The 22,571-nt window shown below is 47.1% G+C and overlaps 1 protein-coding gene across 3 annotated transcripts in view; it reads right to left on the bottom strand.

Annotated features, from left to right (window-relative positions):
• Positions 1–2,936: 2,936 nt before the first annotated feature.
• The window catches only part of VWC2L (von Willebrand factor C domain containing 2 like), a 38,214-nt gene continuing 18,579 nt past the window's right edge, over positions 2,937–22,571 (bottom strand). For 2 of the 3 annotated variants that reach the window (XM_010713297.3, XM_010713296.4), the window contains exon 4: positions 2,937–4,691. In XM_010713297.3, the coding sequence (XP_010711599.1) occupies positions 4,543–4,691 (149 nt within the window). In that variant the 3' untranslated portion in view covers positions 2,937–4,542. Of the gene's footprint in view, positions 4,692–15,804; positions 18,408–22,571 lie in introns of those variants that run through there. The other variant, XM_085227605.1, reaches the window with a different exon arrangement.

The raw sequence follows: 22,571 nt of genomic DNA, 5'->3' as shown, positions 1-22,571 counted from the left end.
GGCTGCAGCAAACGAGGACAAGCCCAAATGCAGCAGTTGTAGACACAAGAGAAGAAAAAAAAAAAAGTAAGAAAAGTTACTTACCTTCAGAAGGCTTCAGGTACGCAGAGATCACCAGTGAGATACCCTCACCTCCACTGCCAACCCTTAAATGAGGTCTGGGAAGGGGTGGATCCTGGTTCCACCCCTTCCAATCATTCAGGTACATTGCATGCACCTGAGCTCCCTTGGGTTGGCCCTGCCTTCCCACCAGGTGCTCAATCGCTGCTTCAAGCTGTGACTTAGCATTGCTCCAGGGGAACCAGTGTGATCAGAGGGCATGAGCTCCCTCAAAGAAGAGGCTCTGCCCTTCCCTTGTTGAACGAACATTGATGGCACCAAGCTGGCTGTATGTCCAGAGGCTGAGGTCTCTTGTGCACATAGGTAGCCCACCCTGGCCTTGGTGAGGAGAGCACCAGCTCTTTCTGCACTATCCCAGAGGAGCTGGACTTGCTGGATTTGCCTTTCCTTCCAGTTTCCGAGTGCCTAATTACTTCTCTTCCTGGGCTTACACATCTTGTGTCCAGAAGCGTGCTGGCAATGGGTTATTTTCATGTGCCTTGCATTGGTTATGCACATAAAGCACAGTAAGGCCAAAAATCATTTTCATGTGAATTATTATGGACCCCTGGGCTACTTTATGGGATATCAGAACTAGTGTGTATTCTCCCCATTTCAGTGTCAGCAGGCAGGAACATTTGGAAGCAGAATTCATTTAGATGTTCTTTTAGATGCTCCCCACTGGCCAATCCCTTCAGAAAATGTAGGAAGTGCATCTGCAAATATAAGTATATGTATGGTAAGTTTAATATATGAGTGCAGGCTCTTCCTTTCAATATGCTATTGCTCTGTTCCCTGTGTTTTAAGAGCTAACCTTCTACGCTATAATGCTAGGTCTATTTTTGATAAATTTGTCATTTTCTATACTGACTTGCTGTTGCAAAAACATATAATTTTGTTATATAAAAGGCATTCATTCGCTATACATTCACGCAGGCCTTCTTTTCGCTTCAGCAACTGCTGAAGGGAAGCACGTGATGGCTCCTGCTGTGCTGGAGGCTGAGGTCTTGCTCTTTGGCTTTGCATTTTGCAGAGCCATGACTGCTGCTGCAGTGGCCACAGCTTCCCTGCAGCTGGGACATCTGGGACGGGGAGGGTTGTGTCAAATAGGACTCAAGTCATGTGCTGCTGCGGCCGTTGCATGCGGCTGGACTATTGATGCTCAGCATCCTGGTACTGTGTGGAGCTGGATGGAAGGTGCCCAAAGCCCAGGTTTAGCTTGGTTTTGGATGTCTCAGCTATGGAGAAGGACTTGTGCCTGGTGATAACATGCAAGTGATGTAGAGATAAGACTGCTTCCGCCGGGGTGTGGAGGAATTAATCTTATTTCGCTGCAGCTGGGGTTTCCCTGCCACTGCCCCCTCAGTTTTTCCCAAGGGAAGTATTCTCACAATCCCTCTTTTCCTTCCGTAAGTCTACTTATCATGCTGAAAGTATCACCACTAAGACCCCACTCTTCTCTTTTTCCTTTCAAGAGATTTATTCTCCTTTTTCTATTCATGTCTATTAGACTGTATCATTTCTAACTCTGTCCTCTATGCCCTTCATATTTCCAACCCGTTTACACCACCTTTGTCAGCTTTCTCCTCCACCAAGTCCATGCTCTTCTCTACCCCTTACCACCTTCCTTCCCCTTAATTCACCTAGTTCTCTGCTCTGCTCTCTCATGAATCCATCTTTTATTTCCCCAGTGTAATTCATCCACCCTAACTATGGCCAGTTCAGCTGTTATGGAGCAGAGATATTATTTGGTCATCATTGACCATCTCTTCATCCATCCATCCCTCCATCCACCCTTCCATCCACCCTTCCATCCATCCATCCATCCATCCATCCATCCATCCATCCATCCATCCATCCATCCACACATCCATCCACCCCCCCATCCATCCATCCGTTCGTCCGTCCGTCCATCCATCCATCCGTCCATCCATCCACCCACTCACCCACCCATTCCTCCTTCCACCCTTCCACCCTTCCACCCACCCATCCATCCATCCACCCACCCACCCACCCACTCACCTCTGTCTTTAGAACCCAACACTGCCATAGTGACAGATGTCCTTAAAAACAAGCAGGCACATGCTGGGCTTTGGAGATATACCACCTTGACAGCCCCCGTCATGCATCCCTATTGAACGTGTGCAGCTCTGAGCACAGTTCTATTGAAACTGGGTGCTTTGAAACCTATCCCTGAGCATCAGCCTTCGGGGAATAGGAAGGACTGGAGAAAGATGTGCTCCTCCATCTAATAACATATGTTTGAGACACCTTTCCCTTGAGACAGCAGCCTCTGGAAGCCCAAGATGAGCCTTCCAACAAGATTAAGGAGATGGCATTAATTGCTATCGATCATGGGTCAACAAATTAAATTGCATCTGCAACCACATCTCTGAAAGGTCTAAATGAGAATAGTAGTTAATGGGTCTGGCTGGCCCAGAGCTGTGATTAATTAAAGGGAGAAATGAACTAAAACGCAAAGAAAAAAAAAAAAAAAAAAGCAGAAAGACTGAGATGAGGCTGGAATTCTTTGGAAATAAGGAGGTTATGTGTTAAAAAAAAAAAAGAAAAAAAGTGTAAAGCAGAGAGCTGGATGGGATTTCCATTCTGGATATGTTCTGTCAGGCTTCAGACTGGCTGTACCAGTGATGAAGATTTTGGGTGTTGCTCCAAGCACCTACGTGCCCACTGATGAGTCTTTAGTGAGATCAGTGATCCGTCTTGCCATAGCTGGAGCACAAATAGCATGGCCTTCCCATGGGGAGCTGGGTGAGGTCCTTCTGGGCAGGAATACGGGTGCTGCCCTGCCTCTCAGAAAATAATGGAGAAGCACGGCGTGGAATGTTGATGGTGTTTAATTAATAATGGAGAAAATAATAATATACGGCACGTATAGCACCGTACTTGTTCCAAGCACTGTACAAACATTAACTACAGTAATTAAGCTGTAATTAATTAGAGTAACTACTAATCAGTGTAAATAATGATGCATCTGGAGGTAGCAAAAGGAGTTTGTGAACGGAAAGCAAATTCCCTCATGTGGGACGTGGGGCTGAATATCAAATGGCACCAGTAAAGGGAAGAAAGCACGTGGAGGTTGAGGGGAGGACCTTGGAGCTGCAGGCGATGTGATGGCAAAGTGGGGAACTGGGGCAGGGAAATCAGTAGAGGAAAATACACCACAGATATAGAGGGCTTTTTTGCTGGTTCACACACTTTATATTTAACAAAATAATTTTTTTTTTAATAATATATTTTTTTACACATCAAATATTGTTTCTAGAACCCTTTTTTTTTTTTTTTTTTTTTTTTTTTTTTTACAGAATAGGCTTTTTTTTGTTTGCTTTTCCCTCACTAGTTTCAGGCACGCTATTGTTTGAAAACTTTGAAAAGGGATAGATGGTCATTGGCAGAGAGCAGCTGACAAACCAAGGTGACAATGGCTTTGTTTGTGGTGCCAGCAGGGAGAACATCCTCAGCCCAAGCACAGCAGCGGTTGCACCTGCGCTCGTCCCACCCCAGCTAAGGATCTGCCCTCTGCTGAAGCACAAAATGGGGAAGAAATGAAAATACAAAGGCAGCTGTGCACCAACCGAGACCGCCTCGAGGCATGTGCTGGTTGGATTTGCCATCGTCACTGCAAAGAGCAGGTGCCGGGCTGAAGGCTGACCGAAACAACCACCCTCGTCCTAATGGCAACGGGCAAAAAGCAGCAAACTAAGTGTGAGCGGTGACTGGCACAGTACTAGTGAATCAGAGGGAGAGCAACCGGCCCCCAGCAAAGGAGCTGTGGGGAAACACCACTGCTCTCCGACCTGGGTAAGACGCCGCGCTCTTGATGTCCTCGCGAGGACACGGCCACGAGCTCACGGTGCCCATGTTGGCATCCTCAGCATCGCTGTCCCCACGCGGTGGGGAAGGTCAGCACAGACCCAGCTTGAGTTCGGCCCCATCCCTGCTGCTGGCCCATGCCCCCTCCTGTCCTTAGTGCCCCCTCACAGACACCACAGAGACCGCCCGCTGCTTCGCTCATAGCTGTATTGCCCCGACCGTCCCAGCTTCGGCTTAAAAAAGTTATCATAAATAAATCACAACAGCAAAAGAAATGACTGTGGAAAACCGCGATCCGCGCCGTCGGAAGTGAGAGCGGTGAGCGAAGCGGCGCCTCGCAGCCATCGCCAGTCAAAGAGCTTGCGCAGGACGTTGCATTTTCTCTTCTTTTCCCCTTCCACATCTCACCACGGAATCCCTACTGAGCGCCGATAATCACGAAAGCGGAGCAGCTACCTAGGTGCTGGGTACGTGGGGCCGAAAGCAAGTGGGCAGGGAGGGAAACCCTGTCCCGCCAGGAGTGCCTGGTGGCCTCGGTGGTGACCCTGCAGCAGCTGGAGGAGCTGGGACGCGTTGGAGCCGTGCTCGCAGTGGCAGTGAGTGGTTCTGCAGCTACAGAGCCTGCTTGCCCTGGCACTCGCGCTTGGAGCACTGCGCCGGCTTCCACCAGTCCCCGTTGTGGCAGTGGCAGATGTTGCAGTCGTCCACCTTCACCTCGATGCCCGCGGGGATGATGGTGGTTCCTGCGAAGCAGTTGGGACCTGTGGGAACACAGGCACATCGTAGAAATGAATACACATTCCTCATTATTCTTATTTTAATATTTAATTTAATGAAGTTGGTTTATCTCCCTTTTTTGCTGCGTATTCATTTAGTGCCTCTTTATCCCAAGGTTTGGCTTCAAGACCGCGAGGACAAGCATTGCTGCTGTCACCTGGTGATCCCACGCTGATGGACAGGGCCAGAGAAACTCATCCTGCATCCTGAGCCCCAGTGCTGGAAGCCACAGGTGATTTATGGCATCGAGTTCACCAAAGCAACTCATCTCCCAGATAAGACTGAACAGGCTGCCCAGAGAAGCTCTGGCTGCCCCGTATCTGGCAGTGCCCAAGGCCAGGCTGGATGGGGCTGTGGGCAGCCTCATCTGTGGGAGGTATCCCTACCCATCGCAGGGTTGGGGCGGTGGGCTTTGAAGACCCTCTTAAACCAACCAACCTTCTGTGATTCTATGATTTCATGAATTAACATCAAAGCCAGCAAATCTGTGTCACACACAAAGTATCAAGGAAGCAAGAACACACTGGAGTGCCCGGTGGCTTAAATTATTGCTCCAAAATGTCACTCCTTGGCTGGCCATGATTTTTAATCTGTTCTCCTAGTGCATGGGATGCACTTGAAAGATGAGTGGTGAGTGGCGTTGCCTGAATTTTGACTATGTTTAAGTGACCTCCCCCCTTTAATAAATGCCTGTTCTGTTTTACATCAGCTCCTTCACGTTCCAGTTAACAAAGCCAGTACAATAGCCCGAGGAGTAAGTCCCTGATAATGCCTACACTAGAATTTGGCATTTCTTGGTAAACCTTGTATCACAGCTGCAGGCAGGTCAGCCTCTGCTGGCCACACTCAGGCCTCGTCCCAAGCCACACGAGGCTTCCTCACTCATCCCCAATGCCATCAATACCAGGGGATCAAATATATTTTATTGTTCTCAAGACCCCAGCTTTGCATGTTATCTGCTGATAAGCACAGTGCTCAATGGTATCAATTAAGCATCCCATTTTCCACTGCAATTACCCCTCCTTATTTGATCTGGGAAGTGCAAGGAGGGACCTAACCCTGTTTTGGTCTTGCAGGAAGACTCCTTTGCAATAGCTGTGCACTCAGCTGCGTTGTTTTCCAGCAACCCCTCAAAACTGTCATTTCTCCCCATGTCTTCAGGGTGTCTGGCTGTGCTGCTGCTGCAGTTCCAACAGATGTTAATTCTCTGCTTCACGAAGCCTGATGGATGCTGCTGTGTTATGACATCCGAGCAGGCTCCTCCATCAGGTAGGCTCATTTTCTGCTGCTAAAAGTCTGGGTCAAATGCAACGGAAAGGCCAATAATTGCAGCTGGCTGTATTTAAAGCTGCAGTATGTGCCTGCACCTCTTTGATGGGACACTCTGGTCACCTGCCAGTGTCAGGGATGTGAGGATGGGCAGGCTCCAAACAACAGCCTGCTCTGCTCTCCCGGAGAAAAAACCCTACATTTAAACAAAACACTTCCTCTGAAAATCAGGGTGACAAGGAATGAGGAAGATCATTTCCTCTGTTGCTGCCCCGCAGCTGCCTGTTAATCACATCATTTGAGCATCCAACGCTGATCCAACAATCACAGATCTCTCTCCTGCTGCATAACCACGGCAGATCTACAGTGCCAACAGTCAACTCGGTGTGGGTGAAGTCCTCCAGCCTTCCAGCAGCCAGCCCAGGATTCAGTAATGGCTGTGATACAAAGGGGAGGCTGATGAGGAGGATGCATTGAAAGCATCACCTCTGAGCTCCCCAGATCACTTGCTTTGGGGTTGTATCTGCCTGTCTCAGCCGAGGACACAGGTTGTCTCTGCATAATGATGATAAAACATTAGTAACTTGCACCTCTGACCTCTTGACCTACTGATCCAGAAAGGTCCTGTCACAGCATCTTGGCTAAGTCAGAGCAAGAGGAGGCAGCGGTGGATGATCTCAAAATTGCCACCAACGGTCACCAAACTCTTTCCTTCTGTACATCACAGCAAGCCCTCCCATTCCCCAAACCAAAAAGCAACATTTCTACCCTCCCTTTATTTTAATCAACGACCCCAAAACCTCCTTCCCAGCACAATGGCTGCCAGCCACCCCATTTTTTCCCCATCTAACCTCTCCCAACTTGGATCCACATGTAGATCCTGGCTTTCCAAAACTGTTGGTAGCACATATCACAGCCAGACTAGACCAGCAATGTGGTTCTTTATTATTATTCAAAAGAAGAGGCCGCTCAGGAGCACTTGATGACACGTCAAGCACATCAAGAAAGTTATTTGTGGTAACAGCAGGAGGAACAAGGAGCTTCTCTGGGCTGTCATCCCAGAGATGTTCTCCCTAACAGCAGCTGCAGCCCCCACCACTTTGAAAGCAGGGCAGCAAACAGCCCTTCACCTCTTTGCTCAGGGAGACGGATGGTAGAAGTTTGCTGCTCCCACAGACAATGTAATTGTGAGATCTGCTTTGCTTAACATAATTAATACTCATAAAAGACCATGGCACTCCAGGCTGTTTGCTAGAACAGCTGTCAAGATTTTTATGGTGATATAGCACAGAAGAGTTCAGGCGTTGTTTTGATGGGAGAGATGTAGCACAAAGAGAAAAAAAAACAGGGCTGTTTTGGTTTATGGGAACAGTGACAGTGAGTTTTGCAACTCTTATGTCTCAGACTGGATACTGGGGTGATGGCACACGTCGTGCCACTGAACTCACCTCCTGGAAGGGAGGTTGGAAGAGACCTCTGCAAATGCTCAAGGCCAAACTCCTGCGACAGCAGCTTGTACAGGGAAGTGTCCAGCTGGGATTCCACAGGCTGGCTGGGTCAGGGTTTGAAGCTCTCCAGCATGGTGTTGTGCGGATGCTGCCCGTGCTGTGCATTTTACTGGGCTTGCAGCAGCTCTGGATTTAGCTTTGCATGTGCAGACAAGCCATAAGAAGGAAGGAAAATGTTAAGTGAATCACTTCAGGCCAGCTGTGATATTTGGGTTTGCCCTAAAGAGTACCTTGCACAAAACTAAGCCTGCTGCCTTCACTGCAGCTCCTGACGGTGCTCCTTCCCCTTTCAGCAAGGAGCAGAGCTCTCCTCATTACACATCCCCATGTTCCTGCCAGGACAGTCAGCAGGCACCGTGGGTTCCCGATGGAGGGAGTTACTCTCCCCTTCTTCCCATGTTATTTCAGAATGGACACAGTCTGCAAGCATCCCCACGGACAATCATTCAGATGAATGAGTCCTGATGAATTTGCTTTTGGAACGCAACCACAAATGCACTGAGGCAAAGGGATTAACTGCTGGCAGTTTGTGATGAGCAGTAGGGGCCATTTCAAGTGCCCTCTCAGGGTGGGGGCAAATATTTTTGCATGTCTCCATGATACAGAGATCTCAACGTGACCACAATGCAGCATTTCCAGAGTGTTCCCATCATGTCTCAGCCAATACAACCATGTGCAAAGCAAGGACCAGGCGAGAACTGTGCCCAAGAACAAGGGCAAGCCCTGCATGAGGCTTCCTGCAGACACCTCCAGCACAGGAGGATGCAAAACACACACAAAAAAACCATTAATCACAAGGGATCCTGGCACTCTACATGCAGATGCACTCTGGAGTTTTGCTAATTTCTGAGAAGATGATGAGGAGCAACGGTTGTGATGGCGTGGGTGGTGGCGGAGATGAAGACCTGGGAGGAGACCAGGACCTTCTCCCAGACCTCTCGCTTTTCCCTGGCACTGATTTATGGCATTCCCACTGTGCCTTCGCACTCCTTGGGGCTGAGATGGTCCACATTCCACTCCTTGGGTTGAAACGGTCCAGGTCCACATGGCTAAACCCAGCTCTTCCCCCGGCACGTCTGCAGGGCTCTACATGGTCTTGAGAAGGAGCAGCCACCCCACGCAGATCAGTTCCTCCCTTTACCTTCCAGACTTGGCTGTAGAAAGTAGAGGTCTTGCGCCGCCTACACTTTGTGACTTCTTCCATGTCCAGGCTGAGCTCTGTGCTGGGGGTGAGCAGAACAGCATCTTGCTTTTAATGCTCCCCCTACCCCCAACGTGCTGACCCTGCAGGATTTTTTCAGATGTTAATTTTGTTCTGTCAGTGCTATTTATGCGATCACTTCAGATTGCAAGAAAAGAGCTCAATTTGTGGCTTTAATTAATGAGTCGAGGAGGGAAGAAGTCTTGTTTTTGCTGCCTCACATCAAGAGTGAATGCCCCTCTCGCCACGGGGGAGGAGAAGACAGCGGGTGAAGCCAGAGGTGAGACATAAGCAAGTCAGCTGATGATGCTGAGGTTTGCCTTAATTAAAATTAAAGTTGGTGATGCACCGCAGGCTGGGCTGAAAATACCACAAGGAGATAACAGCCCTGGGACTTCACTTTTGTGTTAGAAAGAGGCCAAAGCTGAAGAACGCCCTAATGCAAAGCATCCTTGAAGTCTGAGGGTGTACAGGAAGCAGTGCTGGGGACACGTGGCTCCTGGAGGTGACTTCCATGTCCACCAGGGTAAGACAGAGCCCTATCCATCCAGCATGTTCCCAACAAACACACCAGGCAAGAACCTCCCTGGGATCCCCTATAATCCAAGACTATTGCCCCATAGGCCAACAGAGCAATGCAGACATAGCCATCACCCCAAGAACATCTGTCAGCAGCTGGATGCTGCCTCATCTTTGGGAACACCCTCCCTGCCATAAGCAGAGCCACCCACCAGCTTTCAGTCTTGCCCCAGAGAATGCATCTCCTCCAAAGCTGCTCATCAATTCTTGTCCCTCTTTCCTGCACATTCCACCCCTCCTAAAGCCACGCTAATGCCCCTTCTCCCCCCGTGCTGCCTATTTACATGAGAGATTTTCCCAGCCACAACTCACATTGCTGGGTGCCTGCAGATGCCTGAGAGTTATTTAATCTCTGCATTAGAATTATGCAGCCTCCTTCTCTCATCTAAATCCACGTTGCTCACTCTCACAAAGCACTACATCATTCAGAGGAGTGCACTGAGGTGAGGCCGAGCTGAAAAGCTACATTCAGGCCAAGGAGAAACTTTGGCTAAGCCACTGGCACTGACTGATTTAATCCTTCCTGCTTTGCACCATGCTAAGATCATTACCAATAGCTCGTTATCAGTCTTAATCAGGAGCAGCAAACACATGCAGGACAGGAGACATCCAGTTGGGAATGCGCCACATTATTCCTCCTTATTGATGGTGCAGTGTCTTAATTTGATGCAGAGACATAACTTCAGGCCTCACTAAATACTGGAGTAGTGGAGCAGGAGTGTTTTGGTGCAGCGAAGATCGATGGGTGCAATTTAAAGGCAGTCTGTTTAGGGACAGTGACGCCCTATGGAATGGATTGGAGCGGTGTGGGCCAATGAGGGGCCATCACTCAAGAAGCCCAATTGAGAGGGTAGCTTTCCAAGTCAGGTATGTTCAGTACTGAATAAGGTACTGAGACAGAACAAACACCTATGGACTAAGGCTCCACCATTTACCTGGCTAAAGAATCACAGAATCATAGATTCACCAAGGTTGGAAAAGACTTCCAAAATCATCCAGTCCACCTACCATGGATTACTGTCCCACTAAACCACGACCCTCAGTACAACATCTAAAGAAAAAGGACTCGACTCCTAAAAATCTCTTTGAACACAGCATAAGGCTTTGGGGGAATACTGTGGTTGTCTAAAACATAGGTAAATTCTAACGGCAGGCAATGAAAGCTGCTCTTAGGTCATTCTAACCTTTCAGGTAAGTAATAGGCTTTTAAAAACCTGTCTAAATAGATATTTCCCCAAATGAACTCCAGCCCTTCTGAAGGTACATTAATTTTTTTAATGGCAAATCAGCTCTTTTGGGGAGGAGAGCTGGCATAAAATGGATTCAATCAAAACAAATCCATTAAGAAAAGCACCACTGCAATCCTGCACCGTTCTTCCTGCTTCTGCAACAGTGTTGGGGGCTCCCCATTATAACCTTCCACGGCTCCATCCTTGGGAATTTCAGCTAAGAGGCAATGGGAAACCCTCATCTATAGGCACAGATGGCAAAACAGCCATTGATCCCTGAGGGCCGGGTCCTTGCTCTCCACCCGAGCATTCCATTCCAAGGTGAAGGTTAATGGCAAGAGAAGAACATCCGGGATGTTCTCTCTGGGCCTTCTGAGGTTTTTAGCCAACTCATTCACCTCTTGGTTGTGCTCTGTGTGAAAATTTAATGGTTTTATAGCCCATTTTAACATTTTTATGCCTTTTTTTTTTTTTTTTCCGTGGAAAAAAAAAGCCACATTTGGTGTAAGAATTAAAACAGTATTTCATCCTTAACTGCAATCAGGGATGATGTACGGGGGAGAGCTGGCTGCATGTCAAATCAATATAAAGCCAGAATTGAATCTAACTTGGTCACTACAGCTGTGCATGATGTTTTATGGCTTTTTTTTTTTTTTTTTTTTCTGTATCAGTCATAAAATGAGGTGGAAAACTGTGACTGTGCTAATTTCACACAAAACAAGCCTTCTAAAACGTGGAACAGGAGGAATAGAGGAAGCGGGATTGCCGAGTTGTACATGTAAATGCGCAACCTACTGAAACAAAAAAATAAGAAAACCAACTCAACTCAACATCAGATAAGCAAAGCAGAGTGGTCAGCTCAGGCAGACGGTAGCACTACTGCACACATTGCAGTATTTATAGGTTTAGCAGTGGTTGCTTGTTGGTATGAGAGAGGTGAAAAGGGTTCAGTAATCTGTGAGGCCGCCTTCATCTCCCATGTGAAAAACGCAGCGCCATCGAAACGTGGATATTTGGTGGGAATGGTTCAGCTGGTAAAAGAATGCCTCCACGCTTCAAGCCACCATGCTCTTGACCCTTGGTTTTGCTTTTCTGAGGGCCCATTATGCTGCCTGAATTTAATGGTATCCATGTCTTTTGCACAATGCTTCCTAATGGTGCCACGCAAAGAGTCAGGTTGCTAATAAAAATAAGATGAGTAGAGCATGTGAATGGTTGCATTTAACTAAATCATCAAATGGAAAAGGATTGTACTTTCCTCTGCTAATAATTCTGGGTGCCACTACAAATGCATTACCACAATCTGTGAGGGCTTTTATACTCAAGCAGATGCCATGTGAGATTATTCCAGCCTGACAGGACAGGATGGTTATTTTGCAGTGCGAAGCAGCAACTGGGAATGACTATTAGCAAGCCTTCCCCGCCTTGTCTTCCCTTGCATTCCTCTTATTTAAAACCAGAAGTGGGATTTAGATGTTAGAACAGCTACTGACCTGATACAATTTAATGATTTTACAAAATGCCTAAAAATGCCTCGCTTTAAAAGATTGATGCTTCCTATTGTATTTTTTCAATGCCAATTAATTACTTAATTCATTAGCAATGTAACACAAGAATAGTCTTTGAAAATCCGGTGCTTTGTGTAGATGCCTTTAATTATGGATAATTAAATACTGTGGAAGGACCTGATTATACCTTTGAGCATTTTCTAATCTGGAAAATGAAACATGCTCTTGTACTCCTCAATGCACGAAGCAAAAGCTGAGCTCAACAACGGCAGGAAGTAACATAAGGGGGAAAAAAAATCCCCCAAATCTAGATCAGATGAAGGATTGCTAGACCAAAGAAAGGTAGGAACTGCTGGGGAAGCTCGAAGAATCTGTGCATACTTCATCGGGGCTACGCATGGGAGCTAAAGGGAGCCAGCAAGCAAACAGGGTCTGGAGGCGAAGCGACGCGCTGCCTGCTGAAGTTGGGAGCAGGTTTCCAGATGGTCCTTTGTACGTACGGCTGCCATCGCCAAGGCTGCTAAAAAGAGCAAAGCACTTTCCGAATGAAATCACAGCTGACCTTGGAAGATGAAAACTTGCCAGTGCCAGGAGTTGGTCTATTTGTTTGGCTTCGTGTTCTTTTTCCATTTATTTATTTTTTTTAATTTTCTCTTTATTCCTCCGCAGCGATCTCAGTAAGAAAGTCAGCGTTCAGAGGGCAGCAATAAACAACGCTGCTGCCTCAGAAAGGGCTTTAATCTCTGAATAAAGCCAGCAAAATATTTGTTTTGAAGACAGCCCCCCTCCCTCCTGCAGCTGGGACGCACCGCCTGCACAGGGAGCTTTATCTTGTGATTTTTTTGTATTCACTGGAACAAACAGGGGGAAAGGAGGCACGCCACCATCCAAATAGAACCAGTTCAGCCGTCCGCCCTCACAGCCCACCCCTTCCCTTTCTCCTCTCTCCCTGCTCCCTATTTACGCCACCGCCAATTCCTCCCTGCGCCCCCGCGGCCGAAAAGCAACACATTTCCTTCTCCCTTAATTAAAATCCACTGACGATGGCAGCGAGTGAGAAAAGGAGGCTGTGAGCACTTCACTGCTGGTGGTGGTGCTGCTTGGCTGGCTGGGAGCTGGCTGGTGCCGCGGGGCAGCCGGGCTGAGCCCCTCACACACAGCAGGTTGGCAGAGCTGGGCACAAATGTTGCAGAATGGGGCTTTAACCACTGCACTGCAAGTGAGCCATCAGGCAGCAAAACTACGTGCTGCTACAGCCAGTCCTGGGGAAACTCAGCAAACAGTGTCTCTTTATCCCCCCGACTCCTGTCTGCATCTGTCTCCCCTGTGAAGCCAAATTCTGTTGATTTCAATGGAGGATGCTTTCCTTCTGTAGAATTCTTATCTTTATGGAGCATAATCGGGACAGGTCTTGTGAGAGCATACTGATAGGCTGACACTGGGGTGGCAGGTAAACGGGTTTATACTGCCACAAGACACTCAAGAACATCCACAAGAGGTAAAATGTTAATGCATGAGCTGCCTGTCTTTGTCAGCAGTGGGAATATTGATGGTGACTTTCATAGAATCACGGAATCACTGAATCACTGAGGTTGGAAAAGACCTTTCAGACCCTCCAAGTCCAATCCCAACTCACCCCATCATGCCCATGGAACTGCATCCCTTGGTGCCGCATCTCCATGGTTCCTGAACACCAGCAGGGACGGTGACCCCCAGCACCCCCTGGGCAGCCGTGCCAGGGAGGAAAAGGAATCACCTTTGTTTCTCTGGTTGATCCACTTGAGGAACCCAAGCAAGAGTTTGGCCAGCAAAATCCTTCAGGTATGGGGGAAAGTACTCAAGATAAGGCCCTGGGGAGCACTGAGAGATCCAAGCTCAGCTCTATGCTTCTCAGCCCTGGGAGATCTGGGGCAGACCTTGTCAAAAACTCACAGCCAAAACCCAATTTGGCTCTCTGGGGGGAGCTGTGAAAAGATGAGTTTCTGGTGCAAAACGCAGCAAATTAATTATTGTTAAGGTGGACAGGTTTCCATTCCTAATCAGAGTTTTCCAAGTCCTTAATAATTACTGCTTGACAATTCTTGTAATATGCTTCTATATGTATTTTTTTCATTTGATGCAGATTGAAAAGCAACCAAAAAATCTTGCAGCACAGGGAGGACAGAAGTGCCTTGCAGACACCTCCTGCAGCATGTCAGCCAGAACCAGATCAATCCCATCCCTAATTGCCAACAGCCCCTGCCTGGAGCTGGGACACCATGGCAGGTGTGGGAGGGGCTATTGCTCACACTGCCAGCTGTAGAGGAGGGATGATGCATCAGGACACTGCCACAAAGCCATGTAGGTGAGTAATCCACATGCAAAGGAGCTCCTGGGATGTCAGAGGTGGCTTGGTGAGTCAGAGATCACACGGTGAGGCTCTTCTAGAATGGTTCCTTGGCCCTTAGGAAATTGGAGCACTGCACCAATCAAGCTGTGCTTGATGGCTGGTGATTCCTTAGATGCAGGCAGAGGAGCCGGTGTGGGATCCTCTCCTGCCTTTGCAGCCTTTTCTGGATGTGCCAAGCGCTGAGAGGGGTGGCATGAGAGCATGATGCTGGGTTTCACAAGGCAGAGAGCAGCCCAGACAAACACTAATGATGCACAGGAGAACCAATGCAGTACTGAACAAGGGCTCCTCCATCTGCCTCCCCCAGCATGCCCCAAGCATTTGGACAGTGGTCCATATGGAGCTAACCTTGAGCATGGGCCACCACCCAGGGATGCTCCAGTCCTACTCTGGTTCTCAGTGCTTACCTTAGTGAGGACGAGAGCCCATCAGGAAGAATGTTTTCACATCACAATCGGAGTTTTGAGATCTCTGCTATTCTTTTTTTCTTTTTCTTTCTTTTTTTTTTTAAGAGAGCAGGTTATCTGAAATAATCCATCATCATCAAAAAGTCCCTGCACCTCTGTCCTCCTTATCTGAAATCCCTCCCCCATCGAGGGATGGGCTCACTGCAGGGCAGTTGGACTCGGTGGCCGTTAAGGGTCTTTTCCAACCCAAACCATTCTGTGATTCTACGATAAAATAAAGATCTAGATGGATAGTCATTCTTCCAAGATTAGAGTTGGTTCATTCTGGAAGCATTAAAATGGTGGCAGCTGATCATTCCAAGTTTTTTCCCCCGACCTTTTTAAGAGTAAGAACAGCAAGTTTGCTATAATTGGCCTTTTTCCCAGGCATGGTGCCGTGAGTCAGCACTTTTTGGCCAGCACATTCCCTTCCTCCTCTTATACTCTCTACAAGATGCAGCAAAGAAAGCCCGAGCATGGAAGCATCTTGGAGAACTGCGTGTGTGCACCCTCATGCAGACCCATCTCACAATACAACCCTGCATGTGACACTGGGGCTTCTGGCTTTGGTACATCAGCTCCTGCTTCATTTATTCTTAGAGCTCTGAGCTTCTCTACTAGAACAAAACTGCTGCCACAAAACATTTTCAACATTTCCTCCCAGTAGGGAGGAAAACATGGCTTATTTTATGCAAAATGAGATGCATCCGTTTACATCAGCTGTGGGATTGTACCATATCTTCAAGCTACGCACTGAACTCCTTGTGGCAACTCCCGGGTACCAATGAGATGAGTACATACCAGAGTTTATCTAGAAAGAATAAACCAAGGGGGCCCCCACACATAGTGCTGAAGATGAGGGTCTGGTGGGTGAACTCATTGCCCATCCATCCCTTATTTTGTTCTATTAGCGGGGCAGGAGGAACCACACCACATCAACAAAACCAGCTGAAGCAAATAAAGCAAGATTCTCTCTTCCTCTGGGCTTTTATTTGCTGATGACTAAGCCTAAGCTCTTCAACCTTAGGTATAAATTCTGATCAACACAGCACAAGGGTTTTCTAAATACAAACAGAAAAAAAACCACCAAGTAATTACCCTCAACCAGCCAAGCTCTTTCCAACCTGTGCTGCAGCACTGAGCTCTCACACCTGCACTGAAAGGGTGAACACCCCGGTGCAAAGCAAGAGCACAAAGAGAGGAGGAGTATGAGTACAAGGGGTTGGAAGGAAATGGATGCTGATGTTCACAGGCAGAAGGACATCTTTGGGCAACAGGGACCAGCAGCTGAGATGTGAGACCCTACCAATGGAGCAGAGAGAATGGAGACAGCTGAGAAAGTGGAGGGAAGGAGAGGGAAGCAGGAGAAGAAAACTTCCAAGTGCCTTTTTGAATTCTAAGTTTTCTTGGACTTGCTCAGCTCTAATCTTTAATTCATATTTTCATTACAGTCTCTTTGCTTTGTAAAGTCTGCATTTCATGTAAAAGGAGCAGGTCAAACATCAACTATTTGACATAAGTCAACCCCTTGTTAAAGTCCCCTACTCTACATATATGTTGGCTCCAATAAAAGAAGCATTAAACATTCATTAAATTAGAAATACATGAAGACAGTGTCATGCCTCTCTTCTCATACAGATATGCCTAATAAGCCCAACCTTTCAGAGCAGCAAAAGCAAAACCATCTGTAATCCTTTTGGAAAGCCTGACCATGCAAAGCACCCCAGTCTTCTGCAGTTTGCCTGTGAGTCACCCAGAGAAATTAGCTACTGCAGGTCAGAACCTCAGCAGGAGTAAATATGAGTCAGCCCCTCTGCTGGGGTTACACTGAGTACCACAGACCCGGGATCTGGCTGTGGGTTTCTCTCGCATGGTTTACAGCAATGTAATTGGATAAAAATGTCATTTTTAGTCTTCTGCGTAACACTCAGAATTCAATTAGGTGGGGAACAGCAGTAACCACGCCTGCTTGGATTCCAATACTGTTTAGTCTGCTTGGGCTCTGCAACAGCTTCCCAACCTCAGCCTAGGACCTTCTTCTCCAAAAAATCCCAACCAACCCACCACTCCTCTACAAAATACCACTATGACGATAGTGGATCTTGAACCACTGCCGCCGTAGACTTGTAAACACAAATCTCAGCAACGTTTTCCCAAGGGGTCACCCCCAGTAAGCAGATGCTTCTTCACAACCATCTCCGTTTGAAGAACAACGCAGGCCACGTGTAACACATTTCCCACTCCTCCATGATCTGAGCCTGTTTCACAAGAGCTGTGGAGCAAGTCTCATCCAGCAAACAGCTTCTCACCCTCCTGCCATTTAGGGTGTTGAAAGACATTCATTCCAAGCTCTGCTTGAAGTGGAGGCATGGGAACATGTTTAGGGTCCTGAGTACAAATTCAGGATAGCTTTCAGCTCCTGCCATCTCCTTCTACGCTTCAGGAAGTAACCATACTCAACCCAACTCCGCTCGATGGCAAGTTTTAGAAGGTTTATCCAAAGCTCTTCACCAATTCTAGATGACTTCCAACAGCTGTGTCCACAGGGTGCAGGTCACAGTCCTGAGTATATTTAAGCTGGAAAATCCAACTGTGTGAGACTTTCAAAACCAACCGAGGGCTGCATGGATACCTCTGCACTTCACTCTCATCAGAAAATTTGGCACCTATCTGCCTTTAAACACTTGGCCCGAAGTAATGGAGGTGAACAAACACCACTGAAAATCAATTTCAGTGAAATAACTCCTTTTTAAAGGAACAGTAAAGTAAGCATTGAAGTATTTTGTCAGGTCAATCATGGCCTAGCCCAAATACACTGCCTTGTTTTCAGTCTTGATCTTTTACCAGCTTTCAAATCAATCCCTTTCTTCCTCAGTTGCTAATCAAATCGCTCCTTTAATTGAGCTAACAGGGCACCACAGCTTACATTCCTGCTGGTAAACACAAAGAACATTAGCTGACAAACAATCAAAAAAGCATCCTTTGTAGTGGCAGGAATTTTCTTCCGTGTTCAAGCTTCAAAAGCATTGATTTTCATAGCTAGGCATGAAGCCTTGACGGGCTTTGCCGTCACAATGGTAAGGCAGCTTCTACAAGTTCTGCAAAAATGGAAAAAGACTCCTGACTCGTGTTGGTGTCCAAAATGGAAGACTCCTGATTCAGGATGGAGGCTCTACATCTGCACATAAGGCTGCGAAGCATTCCCCCGTCCCCATGTGCTGGGCAAATGCTGCTTGAAGAAGGGTAAATCCCTCCTCTGGCCCCTCACGTGCCATCGGGATGGGTTGCTGGTGGCGATGGGGTCAACTGAGTGCTCAAAAATCCATCTGGCTTCCACAGATATTTTATCCACCACGAGCAAAAGCGTGACACGGCCACGCTGCTCTACCAGCTTCATTCTCCAGCACCTATGGATGGAGTTGTGGAGTCCAACAAGGTCCAGTGTGGGGATACGTCTTCGTCTTGGCCGGCCACGCTCAGCTTGCATCTGCACAAGCAATCAGCATATTGCATAGACTTTGACTGAAGGGTTTTTAACTGCAACCTTAAAATCTGGCCATTTCAGGACTTCCTGAAATAAATTAGAAGAGGAATTTTATTTAGTTTTTTTTTTTTTTTCTCCTAAAGGAATTTCCCCATGGCTCCAAACCACTGTTTTCCATAAAGCAAATGTATATGAAGTCTTCTCATGTCGTCTTGCCACATTTTCTGTGTTGTCTTTATTCAGCAACAGTTGCATATAATCAAATGGCAGACAAAACATCCTCTACCCCAGACCTTCATTCTTTCCTCACACTTTCAATAACTTTTCTCCTCATCTCATGGATTTTTTTGTCAATGACCATGTAAGAAGCAGATGCTTTCCAAAACAATCACCTGGAGATTCAGCGATCCACATCTTGCAGATAAATAACAAGTTCTATTTATGCAATAAAGCACAGGTAACGTAATATCCAGGCAATGGGTTATATGATATTAAAATCTTGGCACATTCAAGATATCTGATAATTCAGAACAATGAAGACCACGTGGGGATGTTCCTTCTGTCAGTACTGGTTAACAACTTGCACCATTAATCCACTGCTTTCACTTAAAATACAATAACTGATTTACATTCATATGGAGCCTCTTCTCCCCCTAAATCCCAAATGGCTTTGCAAAATTAACACCCTGCATTGCTCCTGCACAGTACCTAGGAGCTGCTTGGGTTCTCTGCTGCTTCAGAAGGAACAGCTATGGCCAGTGACTAAATGGGCAATATCTAGGCAACAAGGTTTTGCTGCGAGGTCTCCCCATCCAAGTGAAAGCTGTCTAATTTATGGAAGTAGGATAGGTTTAATGAACATGCTTTCTCCTGGTGGATGGCAGGCTGGGAGTAGCCTGGCCTGGGGCTGCCTGTCCATGTCCCCACACCATCTCCCCTGGTTGTCATCTGAAGGCACATGGAGCCAACTGGGCACCCCTCTGGTTCCTGGGGATGCCAAAAAAACACCTGCTTAGGAAAAAAAAAGGCATTTCCACAGACTGCTTACTAGGAAAAGACAGCCCCAGAGGTCAGCCCCTGGGTGTTGTTCTACAAAGCAGCATGCAAAATCCACTCTGGAACAAACGTAAGGCATGTTTGTTACAGGAAAGGCTGCCCTCAGCTCTGATGGGCTGGGACGATCCTCAGGGATTTTCTGGGCAAAACACACGGTGTGACAGAAGGAACAGGCTGGGCTGCAGAATGGTTATTTCAAATTAACTCCAACTGAGAAATAATGAGCAGCAAGTTTACGTTCTCAGTAAATTAAGAGAGAAGCTTAGGTAAACTGTGGCTTTATGTGCACGTAAATAAATTATTATTTACTTGGTTTTGTGCTCATACCCTTAAATACAAAGATGCTCGAATGGAATTATTAATATTTATAGCACATTATAATAAATATCTGTAACAGCTTCACCTGAATATATGCTACTTCACCAAGGTAAAATCTGCTGAAGGTCAAAGCAATCTTTTACTTGTATGTGGAGGGCAGGATCAGCCTCTTTACTTTGAAATCTGCATCAACTGCAATAATTTAAAGCTTTAATTAAAGACTGGGTGTCAGATTATCTAGGAAATATCTTCGTGCTGCCCAGTATTTCATCAGGAATGACTCCAGAAGCCCACACTAGAGTAAGCACGCTGACCAGGACGTATTTAGCTTTCATCTGTCTTATTCCGTAACCAATGCTTTGGTCTAGGGTTGGTGGCATCAAAAATTGAATTAAGAGCAAAAGCCAGACCCCCCAAATAGAAACATACAGCGCTTATTCTGTTCATCCCTCAAGTAAATGAAAGTGCCAAGGCAAAGCCTAATATTTTAGCAATTTCGTTAATGTACGTGTAAATGGGCGAAGGCGCTTTTGAAATGCTCTGAAAAGAATTTCACACTTCAGAGAGGGGAAAGGAGTTAACAATTCTATTGTAGTTCTTATTGGAGTTTTTAAGTTAATTTCCCTGACACAGCTGTGCCACAGAATCCCCCCCAGTGACAAACTTTTGCGAAAGCCGAGATTATTTTCGGATACGTTTCTGAAGGAGCAATTTGTGAAACAGGGAGCTGGGTGGGCCCCTGGGAATCCTGCCGCCCTCTGCTCTCCTCCAGCCCTTCCTCATGCACTGTGAGCTTCATTTGAAACCACATTTGATTTTTATTTCACACTGCTTTTTGCTTCTGCAGAGCAGCAAAAGGTGGAAGGATGTGCCAATGGCCCATGGCTTTGCAAAGTGCAGGGGGGGAAGAGATGAGCGATGATAAAGTAGGGATCCCTCCTATCATAGAATCATAGAATCATAGAATGGCCTGGGTTGAAAAGGACTACAATGCTCATCTAGTTCCAACCTCCTGCTATGTGCAGGGTCGCCAACCAGCAGACCAGGCTGCCCAGAGCCACATCCAGCCTGGCCTTGAATGCCTGCAGGGATGGGGCATCCACAACCTCCTTGGGCAACCTGTTCCACTGCCTCACCGCCCTCTGGGTGAAAAACTTCCTCTTAATATCCAACCTAAACCTTCCCTGTCTCAGTTTAAGAACGTTCCCCCTAGTCCTATCACTATCCACCCTCGTCCTTACAAACTCACTTAGGACTTAACAACCACGTGCCATCATAATGAGAGCTGACTTATGGGGAGGAAGAAGTGGAGGTTTGGAAACAAAGAGTGTGGGGTCAGAGGAGTAAGAATAACACCTGGGCCCTAGGTGCAGGAGGATGGGGACTGTGGGGGAGATTTCTGCTTGGAAAGGCTGTGGCATGAGCTGAAGGACTGCTTGTGGACAGGAGAGATGACGCAGCCCATGGCAGCCCTGAGCTGGGAGTTAGCAGTGAGAGGCAGGGTTTTGATCCTGTAGAGGAGAGAGTTAACAACAGCTGACACACTTCTGTCTGGAGCAGCCACAGCGCCTCGAAATAACGTCTCGAGGCCATAATTCTGCGGTCTGTCACTACCAGGAAACGTGAAAGCCAGTGACCTTTCATCTCTGCGACAGAAATGCTGCGCAGCACCTGGAGCCATCGCCCTCACGATACGCTCTGACAAACGGGGACACGGGAGCCCCGAAAATCACCTCCTGCTGAACTCTGCTCCGGGTCCCTCGTCAAGCAGAGCCGGCTTTGCGCGAGCTGCACCGAGCTCAGCGAGGCAAGAGACAACAGTTCGGTATTTCTTTTGACAATAAGGGATAAATCCGCTTTTCAGACTGCTCTTAAACGATGGCGGAGGGAGGGAAATTGATATTGGCTTTTTATGAATCTTCGGGTCAGGTACGTTCACATCAACAGACTTTTGCATTAACCTCGCTGCTTCGCAGCACTTTTGCCCTTGGCAAGACATAATTAAGAAAGGCACAAAAATCTATCTGAACGTATCAAGAGGAAATTATTCTCCACTTAATGGCAGCAACAGCTAAGCAAGCAGGCAGACCACGCTGCTAGCAGAGCGCAGCAAATGATGCAGGGCTCTGTTTTAACCCCAAACACCAAAAATTTTAAGGATCAGCTTCTGAAATGAGGATTTGCACTACGTGTGGTTCCGGGGATTAACTTTTTCTTCCCCCCCAACAGCTATATCCCTTGAGCTCTTCTCTTTGCCAGTCTAAAAGGATGACCGCAGACACTGAGGCTGAGCTAAAACCTTTTCATCACACCGAGACATGGCACTGTAATGTCTTCACTGCTTTGGTAGGAAGCAAAAGCTACTAGATGGAAGGGGGGGAAAAAAAGACATTAAAGAAAAAGGGAGCTTGGTCATTTAAGTAGGACTGTCAGCTTGTGTTATCTTCATGCATTTGTGAAACCGAACTTTAATTGACTGGCTGCAGTGGAGAGCCGAAAGATAAAATTGTGGTCTCAAGATGAGCAGACAGCTTAAAGTGTTGTGATCCTCATTCATTAGGATTTGTCAGAGGGTTTCAGAGGGGAAGAGACGCAGCCGTCTCTGTTATTCTTTCATATGAAGTTACCAAAATGTTAAGAGGGAGGTGAAGAGTGGGCTCTGCTTTTGAAGCCACATCCAAGAAGAGCAACACGGGACAACAGAGACTATTTTGGCACCACCTCATTTCTGTCTCTTTGTGAATTATTTCATTCTGCTTCTGAAGGATAAAGTCCACAGCACCTCCATGCAGATACGCCCCAAAGGATGACCACACCAGCACATCGCCTTCACTCACTGCAAGCCCTGGCCTCCCTGGCCCCAGAGACACCCAAGGT

Source organism: Meleagris gallopavo, chromosome 7, assembly GCF_905368555.1.
Source record: "Meleagris gallopavo chromosome 7, MGAL_WU_HG_1.1, whole genome shotgun sequence".
Classification (NCBI taxonomy): domain Eukaryota; kingdom Metazoa; phylum Chordata; class Aves; order Galliformes; family Phasianidae; genus Meleagris; species Meleagris gallopavo.
Note: the sequence above shows the minus strand (reverse complement) of the source record. Positions and strands in the feature narration are given on the sequence as shown.